Source organism: Sorex araneus, chromosome 3 (genome assembly GCF_027595985.1).
Source record: "Sorex araneus isolate mSorAra2 chromosome 3, mSorAra2.pri, whole genome shotgun sequence".
Taxonomy (NCBI): Eukaryota; Metazoa; Chordata; class Mammalia; order Eulipotyphla; family Soricidae; genus Sorex; species Sorex araneus.
In genome coordinates, this window is record NC_073304.1 from 195272082 (window position 1) to 195297868 (window position 25787).

General features: G+C 51.2%; 2 protein-coding genes across 2 annotated transcripts; both read left to right on the plus strand.

Annotated features, from left to right (window-relative positions):
* The first annotated feature begins 666 nt into the window (after positions 1-666).
* ALDOC (aldolase, fructose-bisphosphate C) lies at positions 667-4807 on the plus strand. Its single transcript, XM_004605024.2, has 9 exons — positions 667-823; positions 2393-2516; positions 2609-2820; positions 3004-3058; positions 3150-3310; positions 3419-3502; positions 3725-3899; positions 4031-4230; positions 4350-4807. The coding sequence occupies exons 2-9, from the start codon at positions 2405-2407 to the stop codon at positions 4443-4445; spliced, it is 1095 nt and encodes a 364-aa protein (XP_004605081.1). The 5' UTR covers positions 667-823; positions 2393-2404; the 3' UTR covers positions 4446-4807.
* Positions 4808-7233: 2426 nt separating this feature from the next.
* Positions 7234-24379, plus strand: PIGS (phosphatidylinositol glycan anchor biosynthesis class S). The gene is made up of 12 exons (XM_004605292.2): positions 7234-7286; positions 7537-7676; positions 7756-7867; positions 11238-11327; positions 14406-14497; positions 16557-16764; positions 17019-17161; positions 17990-18104; positions 20005-20150; positions 20978-21078; positions 22601-22811; positions 23136-24379. Exons 1-12 carry the CDS (start codon positions 7253-7255, stop codon positions 23409-23411), a joined length of 1668 nt encoding a protein of 555 aa, XP_004605349.2. The 5' UTR covers positions 7234-7252; the 3' UTR covers positions 23412-24379.
* The last annotated feature ends 1408 nt before the right edge of the window (positions 24380-25787 follow it).

Below are 25787 nucleotides of genomic sequence, written 5' to 3' on the forward strand. Positions count from 1 at the left end.
GCGTGTACAACAGGTATTCGAGAACTTGAGTGCTCTCCCCTGTCCTGAGTCGTCTTTCTTGGTGGCGGAGGAAGTTAGGGGAGAGGTGGCCTGGCCCTGTCTGGGTGCCCTCCACACAGACACACCGCCTGCTGCATCTAGAGCCAAAGCTGGCCCCTCCTCCTTTCCCTTCTTCCTCAAATACTCGGTACTGGACAGATTGTTCCCTGGCTCACGGCCTAAGGAAAGCAGACAAGGCTTCATTCTCTCTTCCATCCCTTCCCGGGGGCAGGCCCTGGTGAATCAGCAGGTGAGGACCATTCCTACTCCTTGCCTAGAGCCCCTGCACTGTTTCGGTGCCTCTGACTGACCTGCCTCACCTGTTGCGACCATTAAAATGACCCTCCATCAGACCGGACTTGATTCCCAACAGCCAGCATTGTGCTCTACACTTGGCAGAAGCCGCTGTGGCAGAAATGAGGGCAAGACCATTTCCTGCCTCCGGAGCCTGGTGGCAGGGCTCCACGAGGTGGGAGGGGGACATTCCACAACAGCTCCAGAGGTCCTGGTGGGGCAGTCACTCCACCTCGTCGCCCCGCCCCGTGTGGGCGTGGCCTCGTCACTGGCCCCCCAATCACGGGCAGGGGCGTGTTCACAGTGAGTGGGCGCCCGCCCCCTCCATGGGTGGTGGGTAAAGAGGCAGGGGCGGGGAAGGGGGCGAGTCTCACGTAGCTCTGCGGCATTGCAGCCTCTTTTTATAGGAGCTTGGGCTGTTGCCTGTCAGAGCGGAGCTGTTCCTCTGGCTGACCTGTTCCCGCGGCTGCCACTGCTGTGTTGCACACAGGTGAGGCCTAGGCCCAAGCCGGGCTGCTCAGCATCTCCCTTCTCTCCCGGTTGCATCTCCCTGCAGTCCTTGCTCCTGGGGGTCCCTGGATGTGCCTTCTCAGCTCTTTGGCACCTTTCTATTCCAAACTCCACGTTCAGCTTCCCCAGCAACAGCCCTTATTCTTACCTCTCCAGTTTGGACCTCAGCTTCTCCAATCCCAAATGCTCCTGTCTTCTGGAGTTTTCCTTGGGGCGAACCTTTCCATCCACATCATTTAATTTTGTGTCTGGGGGGATGGGGGCAGTGGGGGTGCACTCCGGTGGTACTCAGGTTTACTCCTGGCTCTGAGCTCAGGGATCACTCTAGGTGATGCTCAGTTACCATATGGGTTGCCAGGGTGGAACCCCGGTTGGCTATGTGCAAGGCAAGCATACTATCCACCGTACTATTGCTCCAGCCCCCTAAGTGTTTAATTATTTTGGGTGGTGGGGCCCCATACCTGACTGCTCAGGACTTAAGCCTAGCTCAGTGCTCAAGGATAACACCTAGCAGGACTCGGGGGGATCATAAGCGGTTCTGGGGATACAATCCTGACTGGCCACATACAAGGCAAGTGCCCTAACTGATGTTCTGTCTCTCCACCGCAGCCCCATCCTGATTTCATTTTCAGCCTGCTCTCTGCTAGATTAAGTCTCCTCTAGTTTTCTTCCTGTCTCACTGTTAACCACCTTATATTCCTTTCCTTTTGGCTCTTCCTGCATTTCTTTCCCTGTTTTTAATTATTTTTTGATCTTGGGGTTTTGGGTGCTACACCCAGTGGTGCCTGGGGCTACTCCTGGCTCTGTGCTCCAGGCTCATACCCAGTGTTTGTGGGACCATATGGTACTGAGGATTGAACCAGAATCAATTGCATGTAATGCAAGTGCCTTTACCCCTTCAGTCCTGGGGAGAGATAGTTTTGCCTTATTCTGAAGTTTTGGAAGTAAGTAACTTTTTCGAGGAACTCTGGTGAGGATCAAGAAAAAGGAGGGGAAGATAGAAAGACCAGGACTTATGCCTCTCTGAAAAAAAAAAAAGAGCTTAGTTCAACGAAAGTAGACTTGGTGTGGCCAGGTAAAAGGTTCAAGGGACTGGTGGAGCATATGTTTTGCATATGAAGAGTATAACCAGGAGTCACCCCTAGTACTGATCTGGGAGTAGAATGTTGAGGAGTACCAGATGTATTCCCCCAACAATTTTTTTTTAAAAAGAGAGAAAGTAGGTTTGGTGTCCTACTTGGTCAGCAGTTTCATGAGAAAACCTGTAGCTCTGACACTGTCTCTTTCCCCACCCCCAACCTTCAGCTTCCCCCGAGTCTGGGAAAGATGCCACCAGAGACAAAAGATGTTGGAACTGGGGTCCTAAGCCTGCTCATTGGTAAAGAGGCTGGTGCCACTTAGATGCCCAGGGCCCATGCCAAGGACTGCTGCCCTGTTTGCAGCCCCATGCTTGCTGGGAAAAGGGGGTAGAACCATTTGTCCTCATAGCAGAAGAGGAAATGGGAGGTGGTGGAGGGGGTCCAGGTTTCATGTCTTGTCTTCATTCCAGGGAGCTGCCACCATGCCCCATTCGTACCCAGCCCTTTCTGCTGAGCAGAAAAAGGAGTTGTCTGATATTGCCCTCCGGATTGTGGCCCCAGGCAAAGGCATTCTGGCCGCAGATGAATCTGTAGGTAGGTGGGGGCCTGTGGCACTGTGGCAGAGTAGGGTTGGGGTAGCCTGGGAGCCATGGGGATGACCGTACCCCCTTCCAATTTGCATCCAGGCAGCATGGCCAAACGGCTGAGCCAAATTGGGGTGGAAAACACCGAGGAGAACCGCCGCTTGTACCGCCAGGTCCTCTTCAGTGCCGATGACCGCGTGAAGAAGTGCATCGGGGGGGTCATCTTCTTCCACGAGACACTCTACCAAAAAGATGATAATGGTGTCCCCTTCATCCGTACCATCCAGGAGAAGGGCATTGTCGTGGGCATCAAGGTGCAGCCACTGGCCCTGGATGGCAGTTGGGCATAAATATAGGCTGTTTGTATGTGTGCGCGCACGTGTGTGTGTGTGTGTGTGTGTGTGTGTGTGTGTGTACTGTATTGGAAATCCTGTCAGAGTAAAGGGGTGTGTGTGTGTGTGTGTGTAACAAGATATCTGTTTTTGTTTCCCCTAAAGGTTGACAAGGGTGTAGTGCCTCTAGCAGGGACCAATGGAGAAACCACCACCCAAGGTACAGGATGGGTGGGCCTTAGCATAATAAGGTTTGTTGGGTGGCTGATACTAGCAAAGACAGAGTGATGAGGCTGGCACTATGCCTGCAGGGCTGGATGGATTATTGGAACGCTGTGCCCAGTACAAGAAGGATGGTGCTGACTTTGCCAAGTGGCGCTGTGTGCTGAAAATCAGCGAGCGCACGCCCTCAGCACTTGCCATTCTGGAGAACGCCAATGTGCTGGCCCGCTATGCCAGCATCTGCCAGCAGGTGTGTGTCTGTGTGTGAGGTACAGCCGGGTGCTGGATGGGAGTGGGTCCCAGGGCTTCCTCCCGCCCTACTGCAGCCCCTCCCACACTCCCGTGCTCTTACCTACAGAATGGCATTGTGCCCATTGTGGAGCCTGAAATCCTGCCTGATGGAGACCATGACCTCAAACGTTGCCAGTATGTGACAGAGAAGGTGAGTCTACACTGGGGCACAGGCATGTACTGCAGGGGCAACCTGACAGGAGAGTTAAAGGCTCAGATTCAGGCCCTTGCTCCAAGTGTTCTTTCAGTTAATGCCAGAACAGATCTGAGCCTGAGTTTGTGCTGACCCAGACAGTCATGCCAACTTCCTCGGAGATAGCATAGACAGGTATGTGGCCGGATCCAAGATCCTCAGTAATCTCTTGATTCCCAGGTCTTGGCTGCTGTGTATAAGGCCCTGAGTGACCATCATGTGTACCTGGAGGGGACCCTGCTCAAGCCCAACATGGTGACCCCTGGCCATGCTTGTCCCATTAAGTATAGCCCAGAGGAGATTGCCATGGCAACAGTCACTGCCCTGCGTCGCACAGTGCCCCCTGCAGTCCCAGGTACCACCTGCTTCTTCACTTGCTCCTATCCATAAGCCCCATCCTCATTAGCCTCCGTGACACTTGGAGAGCCTTCACACTGGAAAAAATAGGAAGTGATCCGACAGTTTGGCTTCTCTTCTCCACCCTAGGAGTGACCTTCCTGTCTGGGGGTCAGAGTGAAGAGGAGGCATCACTCAACCTCAACGCCATCAACCGCTGTCCCCTTCCCCGACCCTGGGCTCTCACCTTCTCCTATGGGCGTGCCCTGCAGGCCTCTGCACTGAATGCCTGGCGAGGACAGCGGGATAATGCCGGGGCTGCCACGGAGGAGTTCATCAAGCGGGCTGAGGTTGGGGGCTAGAGGTGGTGAGGGAGTGTGTAGCTAGGTAGCGGGAGGCACTTTGAAGTGACAGCCTATCCCCTATGGGCCACCTGAGCCTGCTCACTGTCTCCATCTTTCTTTTGCAGGTGAACGGTCTTGCAGCCCAGGGCAAGTATGAAGGCAGCGGAGAAGACAGTGGAGCAGCTGCCCAGTCCCTCTACATTGCCAACCATGCCTATTGAGTATCCCATGTAGACTACTGCCCTTGGCCTTGACACCTAAACCCAATTTTGCCTTGTAGTTATAGGCCAAGGCCAAAATAGCCAGAGCAAAGATGCTTGCGTCCAGCCCTGGATTAATCTCCTTTACTCTTCCTTCCTCTTCCATTGCTGTACCTGGGACCCTTGATCAGATGATAGGGAATCTCACATGACTAAGGGCAGGAGAATTTTCTGGAAATCAGAGAAGGGTGCCTGGATCTTCGTGTGCCTCTGCTAGCCCCCACAGTTTCTCATGATGAGATAGCTTCTCCTGGGGTCAGACACCAGACCCAACTCATGCCTGGAATACATAGCACATAGCAAATAAATGTAGCAAAACATGCTATTTTGTCTCTGTGTTGTACACATCAACCTGCCGCCTCCCAGTTTCCCATTTCTATTGTCTGTCTCAGGACCCTGTACTGTGGTAGTGGAGGGAAAGGGGTGTTTGTTTTTTCTGTTTGGGTTTGTTTATGGGCCACACCTAGCTGTGCTTAGGGCTTATTCCTGGCTCTGTGCTCAAGGATCATTCCTTGAGGAGCTCAGGGAACCATATGGGGTATTGGGGATCAAACCCAGACTCGCCATGTGCAAGGCCCTATCTGTATACTGTCACTCCAACCCAAGAGGAAGGGTTTTAAACTTTACTGTGCTTTAAGTTTATGGGGGAGGAGCACACTTGTGGCCATTACAAGTTAGTCTCTGACCTATTGATGCTCGAGGCTGGAGTGTGGCCCTGTGGAAGGTTGCAAACTTGACAGAGATAGTTACATCAGAGAGATGCTGAGCTGCAGCCACAGGCAGATGTGGGACAAGGGGAACCACCACTGGGGGAGCAGTGGGTGAAGATCCTCTCACCAAGAAAAGTCCCCCAAGGCTTAAAGACTGCATGTTGAGTGGGGTACCCTGGAAGTTGCCTAGCACTTGAAGCAGATGGAGGATGAGAGAGGCCTAATGTGAAAGTCTGTGTGTAGGCAGACCTGGGAGGCTCCTGCTGAGCTTTAACCACAGAGGTAAAGAGATGAGATCAAATGTCCTGCATGTGAGATGCCTTGGAAGAAAGAAGGGGTAGGGGAAATAGAGATAGCTCAGTGAGATGGAGCACAAGTTTTACATGTAGGAGGCCTGGGCTTGATGCCCTGTCCACATGCTTCCCAAGCACCATCAGGAGGGACTGAACAGGAGTAACCACTGAGCATCAGTGTGTATCACCCGCTCTCTCCCCACATAACCAACCTGCTGGCAGTATGCGATGTGAACTGGGGAGATTGCACTTTGTGTACAGTGAGTTTTCAATGCTCTACCCAGCTAATTATTGCAGTATAAAAACAGAGGCCCAGGGTGGCCTAATCTTACATTAGTAAAAACAAGTATTTTTTTGTTTTGGCACACCTAGCCACACCTGCTCAGGAGTTAATCCTGACTGCACTTGATCACTCCTGGTGGGCTCAGGGGACCATATGGGGTTCCAGGGATTGAACCTGGGTTGGCTGTGTGCAAGGCAAGTGCCCTACCTGCTGTGCTATCAATAGCAGAAACAACTAATTTCTGTATGTTCTTATCAGGCCATTATATAATCACTTTACATTTATTTACTATAAGAGATTTCTATAAAGTAAATGCTATTATTACTCTCCCCGTTTTAAAAGGAGGAAACAGAGTTAACTTCTCAGACACATTCAGGTAATGGAATTTGAACCCAAGTGATCAGGATCCAATGTGTTTACAAACTGTCAAAGATATTTATTTATTTATTTTTTTGGGTCACACCGTCAATGCACAAGGGTTACTCCTGGCTCATGCACTCAGGAATCACTCCTGGCGGTGGTGCTGGGGCTGGGGGGAGACCATATGGGACGCTGGGAATTGAACCTGGGCCGGCCGCATGCAAGGCAAATGCCCTACTCACTATGCTATCGCTCCAGTCTCATGTTAAAGATTTTTAAAGTATCCAGATTTTTATAAGAAATGAATGCAAGTGAATTTAAAAATACCAAAGTATACAGGTAGAGCTGAGTAGTAGAGTACGTCCCTTGTGTGTGAGGCCCTAAGTTCTATTTCCCGCACGGCAAAATAAAATAGCACTATCCTATAGCACTGTCCTCCCGTTGTTCATCGATTTGCTCGAGCGGGTGCACAACAGAATGACCCAGACATGCTAAAAAGGTACTACTAGCTTGCCATGTTTAGGTTTAAGGCTTGAAAGCTCTAGATAGGATAGGGATGGCGAGAAATGCTGGTGATCACTGACTTTTGAAAGTGTCAATGATCTTATTTTAATATTTCCATTTTTCTTTTCCTTTTATTTATTGGCGGGGGAGGAGAGCCTGGGCCACACCCGGAGGTGCTCAGGGCTTACTACTGACTCTGGTCAGGAATCACTCCTGGCAGAGTTCAGGGACCATATGGAGTGCCAGGGAGGGAACTTAGATTGGTCACGTGAAGGGCAAGTGCCCTACCCGCTGTACTCTCCAGCCTCAATATCTCCGTTTTTCAGGCGATAAAAACTGGATTTGGGACTGGGGTTGGGGGTGGAGGGCGTGGAGCGTACTCAGCACTGTGTTCTGAGGTCCGGGAACCAGCAGACACCCCACCGCCCCTAGACGCGAACAAAACCTTTCAAACCAGCCGCTAGGGTCCAGGAGAGCCCCGCCCACCCCTCACCGCCTCTCTCCCTTCTGCAGTTCCGGGGTGCGGCACGCGATTGGCTGCGGTTGCTGCCTCAGCCCCGCCCTCCTCACCGCGCGTCTCCGATTGGGGGAAGCTTACGCCGCTCAGCCGGAGCCAGCATGGCTGCCGCCAGGGCTAAAGCCGCGGAGCTAGGTGCGGTGGGATTCGGCTGGGACGGGCCCCGGGATCGCGGCTGGTGAGGGAGGAAGGCGGGGATGGAGATGAATGGTATGGCAGGGGGCTCGCGGACCAGGAGTCGTGAGAGTCGGGAGGAATCTCTTCGGTCTCGGACGGGCCCCGTAGGTCGGGGCCCCGGAGCCCGGGAGTAACAGGTTCCCAGGGCTTCCCGGCGGGGTGGGCGGGCGGCGGAACCTGCGCCTTAGCTTCTCACGCGTGCCCGCAGAGGTGGTCCGAGGCAAGCGCGCTGCCCTCTTCTTCGCTGCGGTGGCCATCATGTTGGGGCTGCCGCTTTGGTGGAAGACTACGGAGACCTACCGGGCCTCCTTGCCGTACCTGGAGATCAATGAGCTGAATACCATGGAGGTGAGAAGTTGGGGGCAGGGGAGGGCCGAGGCTTGGTGGAGACGCAGCTGATTGATGGCTCTGATGCTTCTTCCCAAAGCTCCGGCTAATGGTGCGCATCAGGCTTGTGTTTGCCCGGGGGTCCTTGTTCCCGGACCACCTGGATGAGTTGCCTGAAACCTCTGTGCAAGAGCAGGAAATTCCTCTGAAATGTGAGTTCTTGGGGTGATGAGGTCCAGCATCGCTTTACTGGTTAGCTCACTCCAGATGCGGGCTGGGTCGGAGGAGCATGGGTGTACCGTAAAGGTAGTTAAAAATATATTAATGCTGGGGAGGTGGCCCAAAGGACTGGCGAATGAGCTTTGCGTGGGGAAGCCGCAGTTAGATCCCTGGCACTGCACGGTCTGCCAAACACGCTTGGGAGTGATCCTCACCTCTATCTCCCAGCATCGAGAAATCTAGAAATCTAGTTTCAGTCGTTACAGGGCATTTTGGGGGAGGGAGTAGTGGAGCATGTGCAGCCCTAGGTTCAGAGGTCTGAGCCCTGCATAGTTCCTGATGGAGCAGGTCTCTTGCATGCAGAGCTGGTGCTTAGCCCCGGAGTTCTCTGGCCCAGAGGACAATTTTATTCATAGAAGTTAAAACTGCCTGATCAAGGGGTGGGAGGGATTGTACCACTGGCAGAATGCTTGCCTTGTATGTGACCTGCCCATTCCTGGCATCCCATAGACTCCCCACAGCCCCACCAGGAGTGATTTCTTTTTTTTTTTTTTTTTTGCTTTTTGGGTCACACCTGGCGATGCACAGGGGTTACTCCTGGCTCTGCACTCAGGAATTACCCCTGGCCGTGCTCAGGGGACCATATGGGATGCTGGGATTTGAACCCGGGTCGGCCGCGTGCAAGGCAAATGCCCTACCCGCTGTGCTATCTCTCCAGCCCCCACCAGGAGTGATTTCTGAGTGCAGAGCCAGAAGTAAGCTCATGAGCATTCTCAGGTGTGGTTCCCAAACCAAAAGCAAAAGAAAATCTATCAAAACCAGTTACTGTTCTCTGTGGGGCCAAGCAGGAAGTGGGTGTAGTGGAAGGAGTATAGTGTTTGGGTTTTTTTTTTTTTTCTTCACACCTGGCAATGTACAGGGGTTACTCCTGGCTCTGCACTCAGGAATTACTCCTGGCTGTCCTCAGGGGACCATATGGAATGCTGGGAATCAAACCCGGGTCTGCTGCATGCAAGGCAGACGCCCTACCCGCTGTGCTGTTACTCCAGCCCAGGAGTATAGTGTTTGGAATCTAGTCGGATTTGTACACAGACCTTCAGATTAACAAACATTTTACCAAGTGTTAGCCACTTTCCTCAGATACCAGGAATTGGGGGATGATTAAGAAGTTAATAATGGTTTCAGAAATTCTTAAGTAGGGGAAAAAGTCTTAAATCATGATGGGATTTGCTCAGAGATAAGAGTGCAGGCCTATCTTGAATAACCCCCAACCCCAATCTGGGGAGAAAGAAAAGCAGAAGTTTAGAAGGGCTGGTTTTTTTTTTTTCTGTTTGAGTTTTTGGGCCATGTTCAGCTGTGCTCAGAGCTTGCTCCTGGCTCTGCTCATGGAAGATAAGTGCTGGCGATGTTGAGGGGCCATCTGGGTCAGCCGCTTCCAAGTTAAGCACCTCACCTGTGATATTATCTCTGCATCCTGGAAAGGCTTGATTTTTAAAAAAAAAGTTTAATTTTTAAATATTTTTTTAGGGAGGCTTTATTTATTAAAAGATATGAAGGAATACAGGTTCATTGGAAAGGGGGACCAGAATGAGTCAGTATTGATAGTTATTAGTTATTGCTCACTGTGTGCCAAAAAAGTAGGAGAAAGCTCTCTACATATATTTAACCCCAACATCATGACCCTCATTTCATAATGAAAAATAGAGGGTGGGGCTGGGTTTTCGTTCTTTCTTTTTTTTTTCCTCTTTTTCTTTTGGAATCACATCTGGCAGTGCTTGAGGCTTACTTCTGGCACTGCGCTCAGGGATCACTCTTGGCAGGCTCGAAGACCATATGAGCTGCTGGGGATCGAACTTAGATTGGCCACATGCAAGGGAAATGCCCTACCCATTGTACTATCGTTCCAACTACCCAGAACTGGGGTTTTAAATCCTAGCCTGACTTCGGTGTTTGAACTTTTGACCAACAAACTGGATCACTTTCTGTGTAAGGGCATGGCGGCTAAATCAGCAAGGGGCCTACATGAGCCGCTTCATCTCATTGGTGTGCTCGGGACCAGAAAGGAGACTGAGTCCAGACAGTACAATGCCTAAGAGCTCTGTACCTCCTAGCCCACTGCCATACTCGTCCTTAATGATTTGTTAGAGAGACCAGGTCATTGGCTTTATAGAAGATTCACATCCTGGATTTGGTGGGTCACTCGTTTCATTTAACTTATTTCTCTCTTTTCCATATCTCATATAAACTCATAGTTAGCTCTAGGGACTTGAGTGAATATTATGTTTTGGAGGACAAGAATAGAGTTGGTGTCATGTATTTCCTATTGTATTATGACATAAACTATAATGCTGATTATTTTATGTTGGTTGGTGTGAAGATGATTTAGTGAATCTAGGTACTATCAGCTTGATGTCTGTAGCATATTTACTTTTTTTGGAGGGGGGCCTTCCTGCTAGTGCTGGGGTTACTTCTGGTGCGGTGCTCTAGGGACACTCCTGCCATTGCTTGGTAGAGCCTTGTGGTGCTGGGGCTCAAACCCTAGCCTCCCTCTCCATAGCCATTTCCATGGCCTTGTGTGTTTTGGGTTTTTTTTTTTTTACTCCTGACTCTGCTCAGGGGTCACTCCTAGCAATGCTCAGTGCTGTGCTGGAGATTGAACTGGATTGGTGGTGTGATGGCAAATGCCTTAACTCCTATACTATCTCTCTGGCCCTGTGTTTTGATTTTATCAGGATTGCTCATTGCCTTGAATTTTGGAAGACACTTATTAAAATCACTATTTGGTTTCTCTTCTTTTACCCATTAATGGGTATTGTAATGGATTTCTGATGAAGTGTGTGTGTGTGTGTGTGTGTGTTGTGTTGTGTTTGTTGTGTTGTGTGTCCCAGACAGAACTGCAGATTGAAGGGGGTGTATACATAGAGGCCAGAACTGGATAGGTGGAAGAGGTGAAGTATTGTGTGTGTATGGAGTGTGTGTGTGTGTGTGTGTGTGTGTGTGTGTGTGTGTGTGTCTGTGTTCCTGTGTCCTATACAGAAATCATTAGAGTCGACTGTAGCTGCTCTTGCTGCTATCCTCAGATGCTAGGACTGGGAGTATTAGTGTTAGGACTGGGATTATGTGCAAGGTTTGACCTTGTTCTTCCCATCATGCTTCTTCTGGGGCTAGAAGGATAGTAGAGTGGGCAGGGTACTTGCCTTGCATGTGGCTGACGCCACCTGTTCAATCCCTGACACCATATATAGATCCCCCAAATACTGCCAGGAGTGATCCCTGAGCGCACAGTCAGGAATAAGCCCTGAGCACCGGTAGGTGAGTCCCCCAGGCCAAATAAAGCATCATGCATCTCCCTTTTCTTCTCAGATAAAATGAAAATCAAATTCCTTTATCGCAATGAATACCGGGTTGCTTCAGAGCGTGAAGAAGAGGCCCTGTCACTGGGCAGTGTGCAAGGTACCAGAGGGACCATCACATTATGAATGGATGGGGGTGGGGGCTTTTTTTTTTGGAGGGGAGGTCACATCTGGCGATCTCAGGGGTTACTCCTGGCTCAGCAACCAGGAATTACTCCTGATGGTGTTTTGGGGACCATATGGGATGCTGGGGACTGAACCCAGGTCATCTATGTGCAAGGCAAATGCCCTGCCTGCTGGTATTATCTTTCCAGCCTGGCTGTTTGGTGTTTCTGTTTGTCTGTTTTGGGGTCACACCAGACTGTGTTCAGAGCGTATGGAGATCAATCCAGGCTCTGCATATCAATCACTCTTGGTGGGGCTCAGAGGATCATATAGGATGGTGGGGGTTAAACCTGGTTGACTGTGTGCAAGACAAGAGCCTTGCCTATGTAAGGCATGTTTCCAACCTGTTCACACCTTTTTTTTTTTAATTGATTACAAAAGTGTTCATAATTGGGTTTCAGTCATACAATGTTCCAAAACCCTTTCCTCCACCAGTGTACATTTCCCACACCAGTGTTCCCAGTATCCCTCCCACCATTCTCCTCTCCCAGTCTGCCTCTATAGCAGGCACTTTTCTTCTTTCTCTGTCTCTCTACTCTTGGGCATTATGGTTTGCAATACGGATACTGAGAGGTCATCATGTTTGGTCCTTTGCCCACTTTCAGCACACATCTCCCATCCAGAGTGATCCCTCCAACGATCATTTTCATAGTGGTCCCTTCTCTATCCCAACTGCCCTCTCTCCCACTACTTGAGGCAAGCTTCCAACCGTGGACCAATCCTCCTAGTCCTTGTTTCTACTGTGCTTGGATGTTAGTTTCATACTATGTTCTTTCTTTTTTCTTTTTTGCTTCTTTGGTGCACGGGAGTTACTCCTGGCTCTGCACTCAGGAATTACCCCTGACAGTGCTCAGGGGAGCATATGGGATGCTGGGAACTGAACCTGGGTTGGCCGTGTGCAAGGCAAACACCCTACTGGATGTGCTATTTATTGCTCCAGCCCCTCCACTATGTTCTTTATATCCCACAAATGAGGACAATTATTCTATGTCTGTCCCTCTCATTCTGACTCATTTCACTCAGCATGATACTCTCCAGTCCATTCATTTATAAGCAGATTTCATGACTTCATTTTTTCTAACAGCTGTGTAGTATTCCATTGTGTAGATGCACCACAGTTTCTTTAACCAGTTGTCTTGTTCTTGGATACTCAGGTTCTCGGGTTGTTTCCAGATTTTGGCTATTGTGAACAGTGCTGCAATGAACATAGAAGTGCAGCTGTCATTTCTTCTGAGTGTTTTTGCACTCCCAGAGTATAATCACAGAAATGGAATTGCTGGGGCATATGGAAGCTCAATTTCTAGTTTTTTGAGGAATGTCCATATTGTTATCCAAAAGGGCTGGACCAGTTGGCATTCCCATGAACAATGAATGTGAGTCCCTTTCTCCCAGCATCCACACCAGCACTGGTTGTTCTTGTTTTTTTTTATTTTTTTATTTTTATTTTTTTTATTTTTTTTGCTTTTTGGGTCACATCCAGTGATGCTCAGGGGTTACTCCTGGCTTTGCACTCAGGAATTACTCCTGGCGGTGCTTGGGGGACCATATGGGATGCCGGGGATCGAACCCGGGTCGGCCGAGTGCAAGGCAAACGCCCTACCCGCTGTGCTATCGCTCCGGCCCCTGTTGTTTTTTTTTTATGTGTGCCAGTCTCTGTGGTGTAAGATGATATCTCATTGTTGCTTTGATTTTCATCCCCCATATGGTTAGCAATGTAGAGCATTTTTTTCTGTGCCTTTTGGCCATTTGTGTTTCTTCCTTGACGGACTTTCTGTTCATTTCTTTCACCCATTTTTTTATGGAGCTGGATGTTTTTTCTTATAAAGTTCTATTCAGTGCCTTACATATCTTGTATATTAACCCCTTATCTGATGGCTCTTGAGTAAATAATTTTTTATATTCTATGGGTTGTGTCTGTGTTGGTCACCTTTTTTTTTTTTTTGAGATGCAGAAGCTTTTTAGTTTGATGTAGTTCCATTTGTTTATCTTTGCTTCCACTTGCTTGGTCAGTGGTTCTTTAGTGTCATAGAACACACTTTTCTTTTCTTTTCTTTTTATTTATTTATTTGTTTATTATTATTATTATTATTTTTGCTTTTTGGGTCACACCCGGCGATGCTCAGGGGTTACTCCTGGCTTTGCACTCAGGAATTGCTCCTGGCAGTGCTTGGGGGACCATATGGGATGCCGGGGATCGAACCCAGGTCGGCCGCATGCAAGGCAAACACCCTACCCGCTGTGCTATCGCTCCGGCCCCTATTTTTATTTATTTATTATTATTTTTTTCTTTTTTTGTGTCACACCCAGTGATGCACAGGGGTTACCCCTGGCTTTTTCACTCAGGATTTACCCCTGGTGGTAGTAGGGGAACCACACGGGATGCCGGAAATCGAACCTGGGTTGGCCGAGTGCAAGACAAATGCCCTACCCACTGTACTATTGCTCTAGCCCCTTTCTTATATTTTTTTAACTTTTTTTTTTTTTTTTGCTTTTTTAGTCACACCTGGCGATGCTCAGGGGTTATTCCTGGCTCTGCACTCAGGAATTACTCCTGGCCGTGCTCGGGGGACCATATGGGATGCTGGGAATCGAACCTGAGTTGGCCGCATGCAAGGCAAACACCCTACCCGCTGTGCTATCGCTCCAGCCCATTTTTTTAACTTCTGAATTGAATCACTGTGAGGTACACAGTAATTGAGTTTCAGGCATGTTGTGTTCCCATCCCTTTACCAGTGTACAACGTTTCCTGCTACTAGTGAGTGAGTGACCTCAGTTTCCCTCTTACCCTGCCCCTGCAGGTGATCATACTATTTTGATATGAAACCATTTTTCCTTTGACTCCTAAGTATGTTGTCTCCCTCCTATGGATCAACTCCCAAATCTCTGTGGAAGCGAGACTGTTTTTCAGCAGGCCACACCTGGCTCTGGGATGAGCAGAGTGTGGTGGGAGGAGGGTACCAGAGGAGAGGGAACAGGTGTTTGTTCCTGATGGACCGCCTGCTTCCCTCCCCAGAGGCAGAAGCCATGTTATCTGAGTCACAGCCGCAAGACGAGGGCTCCCTGACCGTGTACATCATCGACGAGGAATCCTCGCTTCTCCCCGAGGTAGGCCGAGCAGAGAGGCTGCAGGGCCATTGCCTGTCCTTGCAGCTCGTGCTCCCCTAACTCTGGAGCACCCCTCAAAAGAAATTTGGCACCTGGGATGGAACCCAGGGCCGCACACACACACACACAAGGCAAGTGCTCTTCCTGAGCCACATCTGTGAACCCCAAGAACATTTCATTTTATTGTTTGGTGGTGAAGTAATAGGGGAGAAATAGGGGACAGCTCCCCAGCAAGTGCTCAGGATTCCAGCGATACTCAGCCAACCAGGCCAGGTGGTTCTATGCCTAGACCCTTTGGTGCTGGGAGCCACCAGGGACACACCCAGGGGTGCTCAGAGGCCTGTAGGGCTGCACTCAGCAGTACTAAGAGGGTGTTGTGGTACCGGGGATCATACTCGGGTCACTGCACATGCATATACTCCTGACCACTGAGCTAGCTCCTGGCCCCCCCCCCAAGATCATTTTTATTTGGTTTTGAGACTACACCCAGCTGTGCTCAGGACTTACTTCTGGCTCTCCACTCCTGCAGTGCTGGGGGGCCATTTGACTTGGCAGGGATCAAACCCCAGCTGGCCACCTCTCCTGCTGTACAACCTCCCCGAACCCACCAAAAGAACATTTTCACTGCAATCTGGCAGCCAGGTTGGGACTTCCGAATCTCCATGCTCACCCCCATCCCCTTTCAGCCCCAGCTGGCCACATGGGTATCATTTTTCCTCTCAAGCTTTTGGATTTTGCTCCACACTAGGAGGTATTAAGGGATGACGCCCTGCAGTTCAGGGATTGCTCCCCAGCAGTATTTCGTGGGCCACGCTGGGCCTCCACCTACGGAGAGTGAGCTCTGCCCATTGAGCTCCTTCAAGTTTTAGCACATGGTATCTCTGGAAAAAAAAACAAAACTTAGGGGCCGAAGCGATAGTACAGTGGAGAGGTTGACCTGGGTTCGATTCCTGGCATCTCATATGGTCCCCCAAGCACCACTAGGAGTAATTCCTGAGTGCAGAGGCAGGAATAAGCCCTGAGCATTGTCCAGTGTGACCCAACACAAAATGCCAAGTAAATGAATAAATCAATTTAGCTTGTTTTTGGTTTTGTTTTGGCTTTTGGGTCACACCTAACAGGGGTCACCCCAACTCTGTGCTTCAGGTGCTGCTCTTGGTGGTACTCGAGGGGCCATGTGGTGCCAGGGGACCCAACGCAGGACTCCCACATGCATGGGCTCCAGCCCTCTGAACCATTTCCCTGGCCCCTATACTTAGACTCCCTCATTTCAAATATTTTTGAACATTAATAGTAGGGCACCTGTGCTGCAACTTTAATTAGGAGGGTTTTATGAGGATGTTAATTATGAAGTGGCAGGGAACCGGAAGGGAATCTGCATGCAAACTCTTTCCTCTGGTCTTCTTTTCATTTTATCATTTGTATTTGAGAGAATCATTCATGATAATACATTGAGCCTAATGAGTTCATTTTAAATTGTCTGATTTTTCATTAGATAATATTTTTCATTAGACAATAACTTATCAGTTTTGTATTTGTGGGCATTTGGATTGTCTCCTTTTTTTATTAGAAATACTTCTGCTGTTTTGTGAACAGTGTGTGTGTGTGTGTGTGTGTGTGTGTGTGTGTGTGTGTGTGTGTGTGTGTGGCGGGAGCCAGGAGAGATGCCCAGTGGTGACGGTGCCCACTGAGTGCTCATGCTCAGCCCTTTGAACGGTCCCTCTGGGCCTGTGATGTGAATGCTCCTCGACTTGCATCTTTGCCTTGTGCCATTGACTTTGCAGATATTCGTTCATTCTGCTTTTTTTTTTGCTCAGCCTGCCATCACTTTGTTTCTGGACATGGAAGGTATTGATGGATCTATATCTGCTGGGGAAGAAAAGGGACTGGAAGTGAAACCACCAAATAGATACCTGTAGCTCAGAAGTGCAGAGTTAATTGTCGATCACAAATCCAAAGAGAGGTGTAGTCCTGTTGGTCGGTGGCCAGATTCTCAGAGTGCTCTCCCCCAAGCTTCATTGGACCGGGGCCATCCTGTCCCTTGCTTGCCCCCTCACAGGACATGATGAGCTACATTGGGCACAAGAGGACAGCGTTCACCCGGGGAATAGTGCGCCATCATGCCTTTTCCGTCATTCAGCAGTACGTAAAGGAGATCATCGACACCATGTCTTTGGCTGAGGATGTGCTTGCCACAGCCTTGGCTGACCACCTTTCAGAGGACAATTGGAGCTCTGATAATTGGCGGCCGCTGAAGTCCAGCTTGGGTAGGTGGCCGGGCTTTCCCACGGGAGGAGAGAGGCTGCAGGGAGCAGGAGGGGAATCTGTGTGCAACGGTTCCCTCTGGTCCTCCTGGGCGTCTGCTTTCCCTTCCTGCCCACAGTGTTCTCCCTGTTGTATCCTCTCTTTGGTCCTCTGAGCCCCATTCCTGAGTCGGAAGAAGCTGCGCTCACCCCTGAGTCCATCCTGCCCCTCTGCCATGACAGCGGTGCCCTGACCTCCCTCCCTCCTGTTTCTGTAGGCTATGAGATCACCTTCAGTTTGCTCAACCCAGACCCCAAGTCCCATGAAGTCCACTGGGACATCGAGGGGGCAGTCCGGCACTATGTGCAGCCTTTCGTGGATGCCCTCAGTATCGCAGGCAACATCTCTGTGGACTCGCAGGTGAGACAGAGCTGGGGGGCATCCTTCTACCTTTATTCATTAATTTATTTTTGATTTGGGGTTATACCCGGTGATGCTCAGTGTTTACTCCTGGCCCTGCACTCAGGAATTCTTCTTGACCTTGCTTGAGGGTCCCTGGGATCAAACCCGGGTCTGCTATATGCAAGACAAGTGCCTTATCTGCTGTACTGTCTCTCCAGCCCTCAAGTCGGAGGCGCCCTTTTGGCTGCCCCATCTTTTTCACTGTTCATCCAGATCATGTTTGCAAGTACGGCTGCTTCACTGGGGACTGCTGAGTGCGCGAGGTTCTGATGCCTGCTTTCCCTCCTTGGGGGTCCCGCTGTGGCTGGCTCTCCCCACAACTGTTGTCCCATCCTTAAGGAATTTACTGTTTTTTTAAAACCAGTTTGCTGAAATGTTGAAATATGTTGATGTAGCTCCGAAAAGGAGGTGAAGAATGGAGCCTTTTGTGTCACACAATGTCCTTTCAGAGAGGGAGACATTTTTGCCAGGTCTTGGGACTGGAAGTGATTACTTGTGAATAACTGACTTTATTTGATCTTTTGGACCCTGAATTGTGCCACTTGTTTCTCTCTTTGTTTAGGCTGTTTAAAAAAAAAAAAAAAACCCTGGTAAAATATGTGCTTATCCAAAGGGCATATTTATTATATTATCTCTACCTTGTGTTTTTTTTTTTTCCTTATGCTTCTTTTTCTCTCAAACTTGATTTTGTATAATCTATTTTCAGGTGTCTCAGCCCTATTTTTTTCCCTACCCCAGACAGTAAAATAGAAATCAACTGAACAAACCTCCCTCTTTATTATGCAGATCCTTTATTATGCCATGCTGGGGGTCAACCCCCGCTTTGATGCAGCTTCCTCCAGCTACTACTTGGCCGCACACAGCCTCCCACATGTCATCAACCCCGTGGAGTCCCGCTTGGGTGAGCCTGGAATGGGAAGGGTCTTTCTGCCAGGCGGGGGAGGGATGCTGTGGGCCCTGCCTGGGTTCGGAGGCAGGAGTGGAAGAGTGGTTCCTGGGAGGGAGGGTGGTTAACCTGAGGGTTTGACCTGAAGGCCACTCCTGGCGCTATACCTGGCATTAAGTCTCTTGCATGCAGTGTGTCTGCACAGCCCTTTGACCATCTTTCTGGCCTTCTAAACATTTTTCTGGGTGGTTGTAGGGAGGCTTATGCCACACCCAACGATGCTCAGGGTGTGTGTGCTCCTGACTCCGTGCTCAGGGATCACTCCTGACCATATGTAATGCCGGGAATGGAACTCAGTTTGCCCGTATGCATAGCAGGTGCCCTACCTGCTATACTGTTGCTCCAGCTTCAGCATGATTTTTTTCTAGGGGCCACACCTGATTGTTCTCAAGACTTGTTCCTGATTCTGCACTCAGGGATCACTCTTGGGGTGGAGGTTGGAGGCTCTGGAGGCCAGAAGAGGTGCCAGAGGTTGAACTCCTGTTGACTATATTCAAGACAAGGGTGCCTTACCCACCATACTGTCTTCCAGACCACCCCCCCCCCGCCCCTGAATAAACAGGACTTTTAAATTTTTCTACCACACCTGGCGATGCTCAGGACTTACTCCTGACCCTGTGGTCAGGATCACTTCTGGTGGGCTCAAGGGTGCCGGTGAGCCATGTGCAAGGCAAGAGCCCTACCCACTGTACTATCCATCTGGCCCCAGTATTAATAGTTTTTTCATTTTGGGGGATAGGACCTAGGAATATGAGGTATGACCAAGAACTCATACAGGTCACTAAGGTGAGCCTGGCGCTACTTGTGGAATCTCATTTTATCTCCCAGGGGTATGGGAGGAGCAGCACACGAGAGACCCTGGCAAACTGCTTCCTTCCTTCATTCATTCAGCAAACATTAGCCAAGGGACTGCTGTATGATGGCAGTGCTGAGTCCACAGAGCGGAGGGCATTTCAGCAAGGGAACATGAGCCTCAGTACAGAAGAATGAGAGCATAGACATCCAAGGAGCCCAGAGAACATGTGTGGCTGATCTGCAAGGGAGTGGCCAGAGAGGAGGCAGGCAAGGCAGGGCAGCAGGCGGGCAGGCAGGCAGCTTACTGTGAAGGACCACAGTAAGAGCTTGCAGGTGAACCACTGTGAATGGCTAGCCATGAAGGACAGTAAGCCAGGAGCTGACACGAGCCTTGGTGATAGATGTGCATAAAACTTAAACAGGGGGCTGGAGTGATAGCACAGCGGGTAGGGTGTTTGCCTTGCACGTAGCCGACCCGGGTTCGATCCCCAGCATCCCGTATGGTCCCCTAAGCACTGCCAGGAGTAATTCCTGAGTGCAAAAGCCAGGGGTAACCCCTGTGCATCACCGGGTGTGACCCAAAATGCAAAAAAAAAAAAAAAACCTTAAACAGGCAGGGGCTAGAGCAATAGTACAGCTGGTAAAGTGTTTGCCTTGCACATGGCTGACCTGGGTTTGATTCCTGGCATCCCATATAGTCCCCTGTGCACTGCCAGGAGTGATTCCTGAGTGCAGAGCCAGGAGTAACCCCTGAGCATTGCTGGGTGTGACCTAAAAAGCACACAAAACAAAACAAAAAACAACTTATACAGGCATAACATGGAGTGGCTGCGAAAACTAGTAGGAGACCCAGCATTCGAGGGCCTCTGCGGGCTAAGGACTGCACTTTGTGTGGCACATCTCAGGTGGCTTTACCATAAAACTCAGAACTGGAGGATCACCCAGTGATTGTCTGCTGGGGAAACAACTGAGGCCCTGAGTGAGTGACGGGCTCCTTCGCAGCTTCCCTGGAAGGGCACTAGGTTCATCGTGTTCTCACGCCTCTTCTCTGTGTTCGCAGGATCCAGTGCTGCCTCCCTTTACCCTGTGCTCAACTTCCTACTCTACGTCCCTGAACTGGCCCACTCCCCGCTGTACATTCAGGACAAGGACGGGGCTCCAGTGGCCACCAACGCCTTCCATAGTCCCCGCTGGGGTGGCATCATGGTAATGGTCACATTGAGAATATCCCAGAGGCTCCAGGGACGGACACGTGTTCCTCGAGACCATTCCTGCTGTTCCTGCGGTGTCCGCTGGGGTCCAGCCTGTGGGAGGGGTGGGCTGGCACCAGGAAAGGGAGCGCACTGCCACCACACATACTCCACCAATGCCAACCCTGCTGCTCCTTATGGTTTTGGTTTTGTTTCTTGTTATTTGGGGACTATTCCTGGCTGTGCTCAGGGGATACTCTTGGTTCTGTGCTCAGGAGTGTCCCGATAGTGCTCGGGGACCCTTGTGCAGATGCAAACTGGGGTCAGCTACATACAAGGCAAGTGCCATCACCCCTCTCCCCTGTACCACTTCTCAGGCCTTGCCCAGCCTCTCAGGCCTTGCTGTTTGCATCTGTCAGTGTTTTCCTCTGCTGTGACCCATGTGCAGCTGCACCTTGCATGTCCTGAGGACTCCTCTGACCACCTGGGACTTGTCCCTTTGTGCGGGAGACCACAGGGCAACTTGGGAACTTGGTCTCCTCACCTGGACTGAAGTTTCTCACAGAAATTTCTAAAATGGAGTTGGAAAATATCCCTTTTGCAAAACTTTCGAGGGGGTCATGAAGGCCATTTATGTAAAATTCCTGCACAGGCCAGATGAGGGGACCTTCGAGGTGAGGGTTGGGATCTGAGAGGAGCAGGTCTTGAAACAGCATCAGCTCTCCCAGCCTTTGTGAGGGGCATGGCCTGGGACTTCCCTTTCTCTCAGGGTGTCCATCGTGTCCAGGGCAGTGTGTCCACAGGGTCCTGGCTGGCTGTGGGCAGCCTCATGTGCCTTTGCAGGTCTACAACGTGGACCCCAAAGCCTACAATGGCTCGGAGCTGCCGGTGAAGGTGGAGGTGGACATGGTGCAAGTGATGGAGGTGTTCCTGGCGCAGCTGCGGTAAGCTCCCGGCCCGACACAGAAACCCAGAAAGGTTTCAAGGCACAGCTCCATCCTTCTGAGGTGGATGAGTGCTGACCAAGCCTGTTTCAAGAAAAACAGACTCACCAATGCCAGGTTCATTGGCTGTGATTATGGGTGCTTAAGAAAATAGTGCTTAAAAAAAGAAAATAGAGGTTGGAGACAGTACAGGAGTCAAGGTGCTTGGCTTGCACCCCCCAGTTTGAATCTTTGGCACCCCATATGGTCCCCTGAGCACTGCCAGGTATGGTCCAAACCCTCCATGTCCCCTCCAAAAGAAAATAGTGGTTTTTTGAAAAGAAACTTTCAAGGGGGGGTTTGGGCTACACCCAGAGGTGCTCAAGGTTTACGTATAGCTCTGTGCTCAGGGATCACTCTGGCAGTGCTCAGGGAACCGTACGTGGTGCTGGGCATCAAAGCCAGGTCCATAGCATGCGAGGCAAGTGTCTTCCTTGTATGCTTTACTCTCTCTCTGGCCCATGTCTCCTTTTTTAAATTTTTGGTTTTGGGGTCAAAACCAAAAACCTGATTATTCAGAGTTTGGAGCAATAGTACAACAGGGTAGGGCACTTTCCTTGCACACAGCCGACCTGAGTTCGATCCTCAACATTCTCTATGGCCCTCTGAGCACTGCTAGGGGTGATTCCATAGTGCAAAGCCAGGAGTAACCCCTGATGCAAGTGATGGAGGTATTAAATGTGGCCCAACAAAACAAAACAGAAACAGAAACAAAAACAACCTGACTACTCAGGGACCAAGGATGGCACCTGGGCCCCTCATGCTTAGCCTGCACATTCGCCCTGGGAACTCCTTGGTTCTCTTTGTTATTATTTATTTCATTTTGGTTTTGGCCACTTCTGAAGGTGCTGGGGCCACCAGGGCTACATCAAATAGTGCTGGGGTGTGGGATGTACATACGGTTCCGGGGATCAAGCCCAGGAACACACACAGGCAAGGCCTGTGTGTTACCATTTGAGTCACATCCCTGGCCCCATCCTGTGCTAACTCACCTGCTGGTAGAGTTTGCCTCTGTGAGGAGTCTGGGGTTGTGCCTGCGCTAGTCAAGAATGGGGGCTTCTGAGGGGTTAGTGATGTCTGCCCGGAGTCCAGGCTCAGGGAGGCACTTACAGGCCTGCTTCGTCTGAGGTGGGCCTGGCCCATCCACAAACTGGGTCTCTGGAGTCCTACTTGTCCAGAGAGAGGATAAAGAGGGCGAGAGAATTAGTGTCATCAGCAGTGTTTTAGCCACAGAAGCTTTTTCCAACAAGACCTTAGAATCAGGTATAGAAACAGGTGAAAGTGAAAACATGGGTTGCAGTGAGATTTGGGGTTTCTGATAACGTCGGTGATGCCACAGACCCCCACCCACCAAGGCCCTGAGCTACTTTCCTGCAGCCCTCACGGTCCAACTGAAAATCACTAGTGATCATTCCGGAAACCCTCGCTGCCTTCTCCCGCCCTCTGCGCCTGCCTCCTTGACCCTCTTTCCTTACTCCTCCAGGCTGCTCTTTGGAATTCCCGAGCCGCAGATGCCCCCCTACTGCCTGTTTCTAGGGCCTCCGAGTGGAGGGCTGATGACCTGGGAGGTGGACCGGCTGCTGTGGGCGCGGACCCTGGAGAACCTGGCCACGGCCACGGCCACTCTCACTTCCCTGGCCCAGCTCCTCGGAAAGATCAGCAACATTGTCATCAAGGACGATGTGGCCTCGGAGGTGAGGTGGCCAGGAATGGGCCCTGTGGGCAGCAAGCAGGAGCGTGGCGGGAACCAGAGCGCGGGGAGCCCGCTGAGGTCCAGGGTGTCAGTGGACGTGCTGCCTTCTAGAGTGTCCGAAAGACAGTGGCCCCCTGCCGGCTCCCAGCCAGACTGTGAGGTTTTGAGCAGAATCTAAGGAAACAGACCCCCTTTTACACTTGCCCCCTGCAGCCTGGTGAACTCCAGGACACCTTTAATGTACTTTGAAGGACCCCCGGCAGCCCCTAGCGCCCTCCGGTGCCCGAGTGCCTCCTAGTTTTTAATGCCCTTGCCTGCTTCTCAGGTGTACCGGGCTGTGGCCGCTGTCCAGAAGGCAGCCGAAGAGCTGGCCTCAGGGCGCCTGGTCTCTGCCTTCACCGCCAGCCAGGAAGCCGTGACGTCCTCAGAACGAGCTTTTTTTGACCCCTCACTCCTCCACCTCCTCTATTTCCCCGACGACCAGAAGTTTGCCATCTACATCCCGCTCTTTCTGCCCATGGCTGTGCCCATCCTCCTGTCCCTGGTCAAGATTTTTCTAGAGATGCGCAAGTCCTGGAAAAAGCCTGAGAAGAGAGACTGAGCAGGGCAGCGGCTCTGGAGAAGCTGCCCTTTGGTGGCACGAGGTGTAAGATGGAGAGACGGACCCCGGGCCTGCCACCAGCCACTGGTGTGTCTGCTGCTTATCCCCCTTCAGCCCCATCACAGCACTCCAGCATGGGATTCCCTCCCCTGCTCTCCCCTCCCCTGCTTCCATCCCCGCCTCTCCAAAGTCACATTTTCTGGCTCCAACTTGAAGGCCTTTGCCTCTCAGCCTGGGGGGCAGGCAGTGCTGGGACCTCTGCTGTCCGTCGCTGTCCCTGTGCTCTGAGAGGATGCATCTGAGGAAAGCCCTGTGTGGAATTTGAACCCTGCCTGCTGCTGTACTTCCTCCAAGCCCTCTGAAGGTGCCCTGACACCCCCTTCCCTCCTCCCGTGGAGGGGCAGCCACTCCTGTTGGGTCTGGCCTGATCAGAAGGAGTCCATGAAGCAGCAGTGTGGGTACCCAGGGTCCTTTCAGGGAGGCTGGTGGTGATGGGGGACCCATCCTGCTCCAGCACTTCTCTGGGGTGCTGTGGAGAAGCTATTTCGTCTCTCAGCCTCAGTCTCACTACAATGGCACTGATGATAACCTCATTTTCTGAGGCGGTGGTGAGAAGTTGTATGCTGAGTGTGTGTGTGTGTGTGTGTGTGTGTGTGTGTGTGTGTGTATGTATGTATGTATGTGTATGTGTGTGAGAGACACTCTGGGCCTCAATAAACATGGGTTGAATGTGAACTGAAATGATGGGAAGTATGAGTGTACATCTTTTGCATTCTTCCTCTCTGTAAGGTACGTAACTGTTGCCTAGTCTCTGCCTTCCCTCACCTTGCCTCCATCTGACCTCATGCCCTTTATGCTTCTCTGGTCCAGAAACCTAGGCCGCTGCCACTCTCCTGGATTGCCTGGTGGGGCTGTTAGCATCTATTTCTGCATTTGTTTAGCAGGGGATTGGGGGGGAATGGCTTACAGTAGTGGAAGCCCTCAGTTACTAATTCAGTAAGGCCAGGGTTGTGGCTCAGTGGTAGAGCACTTGAATGAGGTCCTGGGTTTGATTCCTAGCTCAGCAATAAAACAACTAACACTCCTCAGTTATTTTCAGAGGCTAGGCGTTTAGCACAGCCCCTTTAGATTGGTTGGGTTTTTTTTGGGGGGGCGGGGGTAGGGCTTGAAGCCACATCCTGTGGTGCTCAGGAGTGACCCTATGCAGTGTTGTGGTCCAGATGAGGTTGGCTGCATGCAGCCTCTCAGGGAAGCCCATGTGTATGGTCACTGCAGCTGTGACCTTGGTTTGGTCCCCAGCACCTCTTTGGTCCTCCAAACAGCTCTAGCAGTCAGTGACCCCTAAGTACAAAACCAAGAGGAAGACCTGAGCACTGCAAGGTGTTCTCACCCCCCCCCCAGCCCCCTCAAAAAAAGTGCCTTTGAGTTGGGACAAGAAGAATGAGGCCATCTGGGGGAAGAGCAAAACCTTTGGGGGCAGAGATAAGGGCACAGTGAGTAGGAGAGATGGGACCCCTCCCCATAGCAGCTAGCAATCAGCAAACGGAGAGGGCTGGAAAGCTCAAAGGGCTGAGCCCATACTTAGTGTGTGAGAGGCCCAGGTTCAAAACTGGGACTTTTTGGTCCCTGAAAGCCACCGGGAGCAACCCCCAAGTACCACTAGGTGTGGCCCCAAATAATTGAAGAAATCAGGGTTCAGTTTGGAGGAGTAGTGCAGAGGCTGAGTACCTGCCCTGCGTGCATGGGGGAGGTGTTAGAGTTTGTCCTTGGTACCCCTGTATGCTGAGACAACCCTGGCAGCCCTGAAGCCTAGAGGGTTGCCGGCACCACAGGCTGGGGCAACCAGGGAAGGGGAAAGGTGTGAGCGCCATGGCCAGGAAGTGGGGCCTCAGGTGAGCCCTGCAGAAAGACCTTGTGTGCCTTAAGAGTGTCCCCCTGGAGAGCACGTGGGCAGGCACTGCCAATATAGGTGGGCCCCTCGGGAAATTGCCCGCCCGGCCAGCACGGCAGCTTAAGACAAGACGGGAACTTCACAAGCCAGGCGTGTGCCACACCTCTCCCCTCTTCATTCCTCCCTCGGCAGCAACAACGACGAAGGGAAGGAATAGGAGAAGGAAATTAAAAGGTGTAAAAATTCAGTGCCAGAGCCTTAGTACAGCAGGGAGGGCGTTTGCTTTGCCCGCAACTGGCCCGGGTTCGACCCTCGGCATCCTATATGGTCCCCGAGCACCGCCAGGGGTGATTCCTGAGTGCAGAGCCAGGAGTAACCCCTGAGCATCGCCGGGTGTGACCCCAAATGAAATAAAGGTGTGCAGACCCGGGGCCTGCCGGCCGGGGCGCAGCTCCGAGCGGGCGGGGCCGGCGGCGGGCAGCCTC

What these genes read in the sequence shown, in the direction of transcription:
- ALDOC (XM_004605024.2), top strand. Translation starts at nt 2,405, where the DNA reads ATGCCCCATTCGTACCCAGCCCTTTCTGCTGAGCAGAAAAAGGAGTTG. An exon ending in GCATTGTCGTGGGCATCAAG is followed by an intron (nt 2,821 to 3,003) that starts GTGCAGCCACTG and finishes TTTCCCCTAAAG; the next exon opens with GTTGACAAGGGTGTAGTGCC. An exon ending in AGTGCCCCCTGCAGTCCCAG is followed by an intron (nt 3,900 to 4,030) that starts GTACCACCTGCT and finishes TCTCCACCCTAG; the next exon opens with GAGTGACCTTCCTGTCTGGG.
- PIGS (XM_004605292.2), top strand. Translation starts at nt 7,253, where the DNA reads ATGGCTGCCGCCAGGGCTAAAGCCGCGGAGCTAG. An exon ending in AATCCTCGCTTCTCCCCGAG is followed by an intron (nt 14,498 to 16,556) that starts GTAGGCCGAGCA and finishes GCCCCCTCACAG; the next exon opens with GACATGATGAGCTACATTGG. An exon ending in CCCCGTGGAGTCCCGCTTGG is followed by an intron (nt 18,105 to 20,004) that starts GTGAGCCTGGAA and finishes CTGTGTTCGCAG; the next exon opens with GATCCAGTGCTGCCTCCCTT.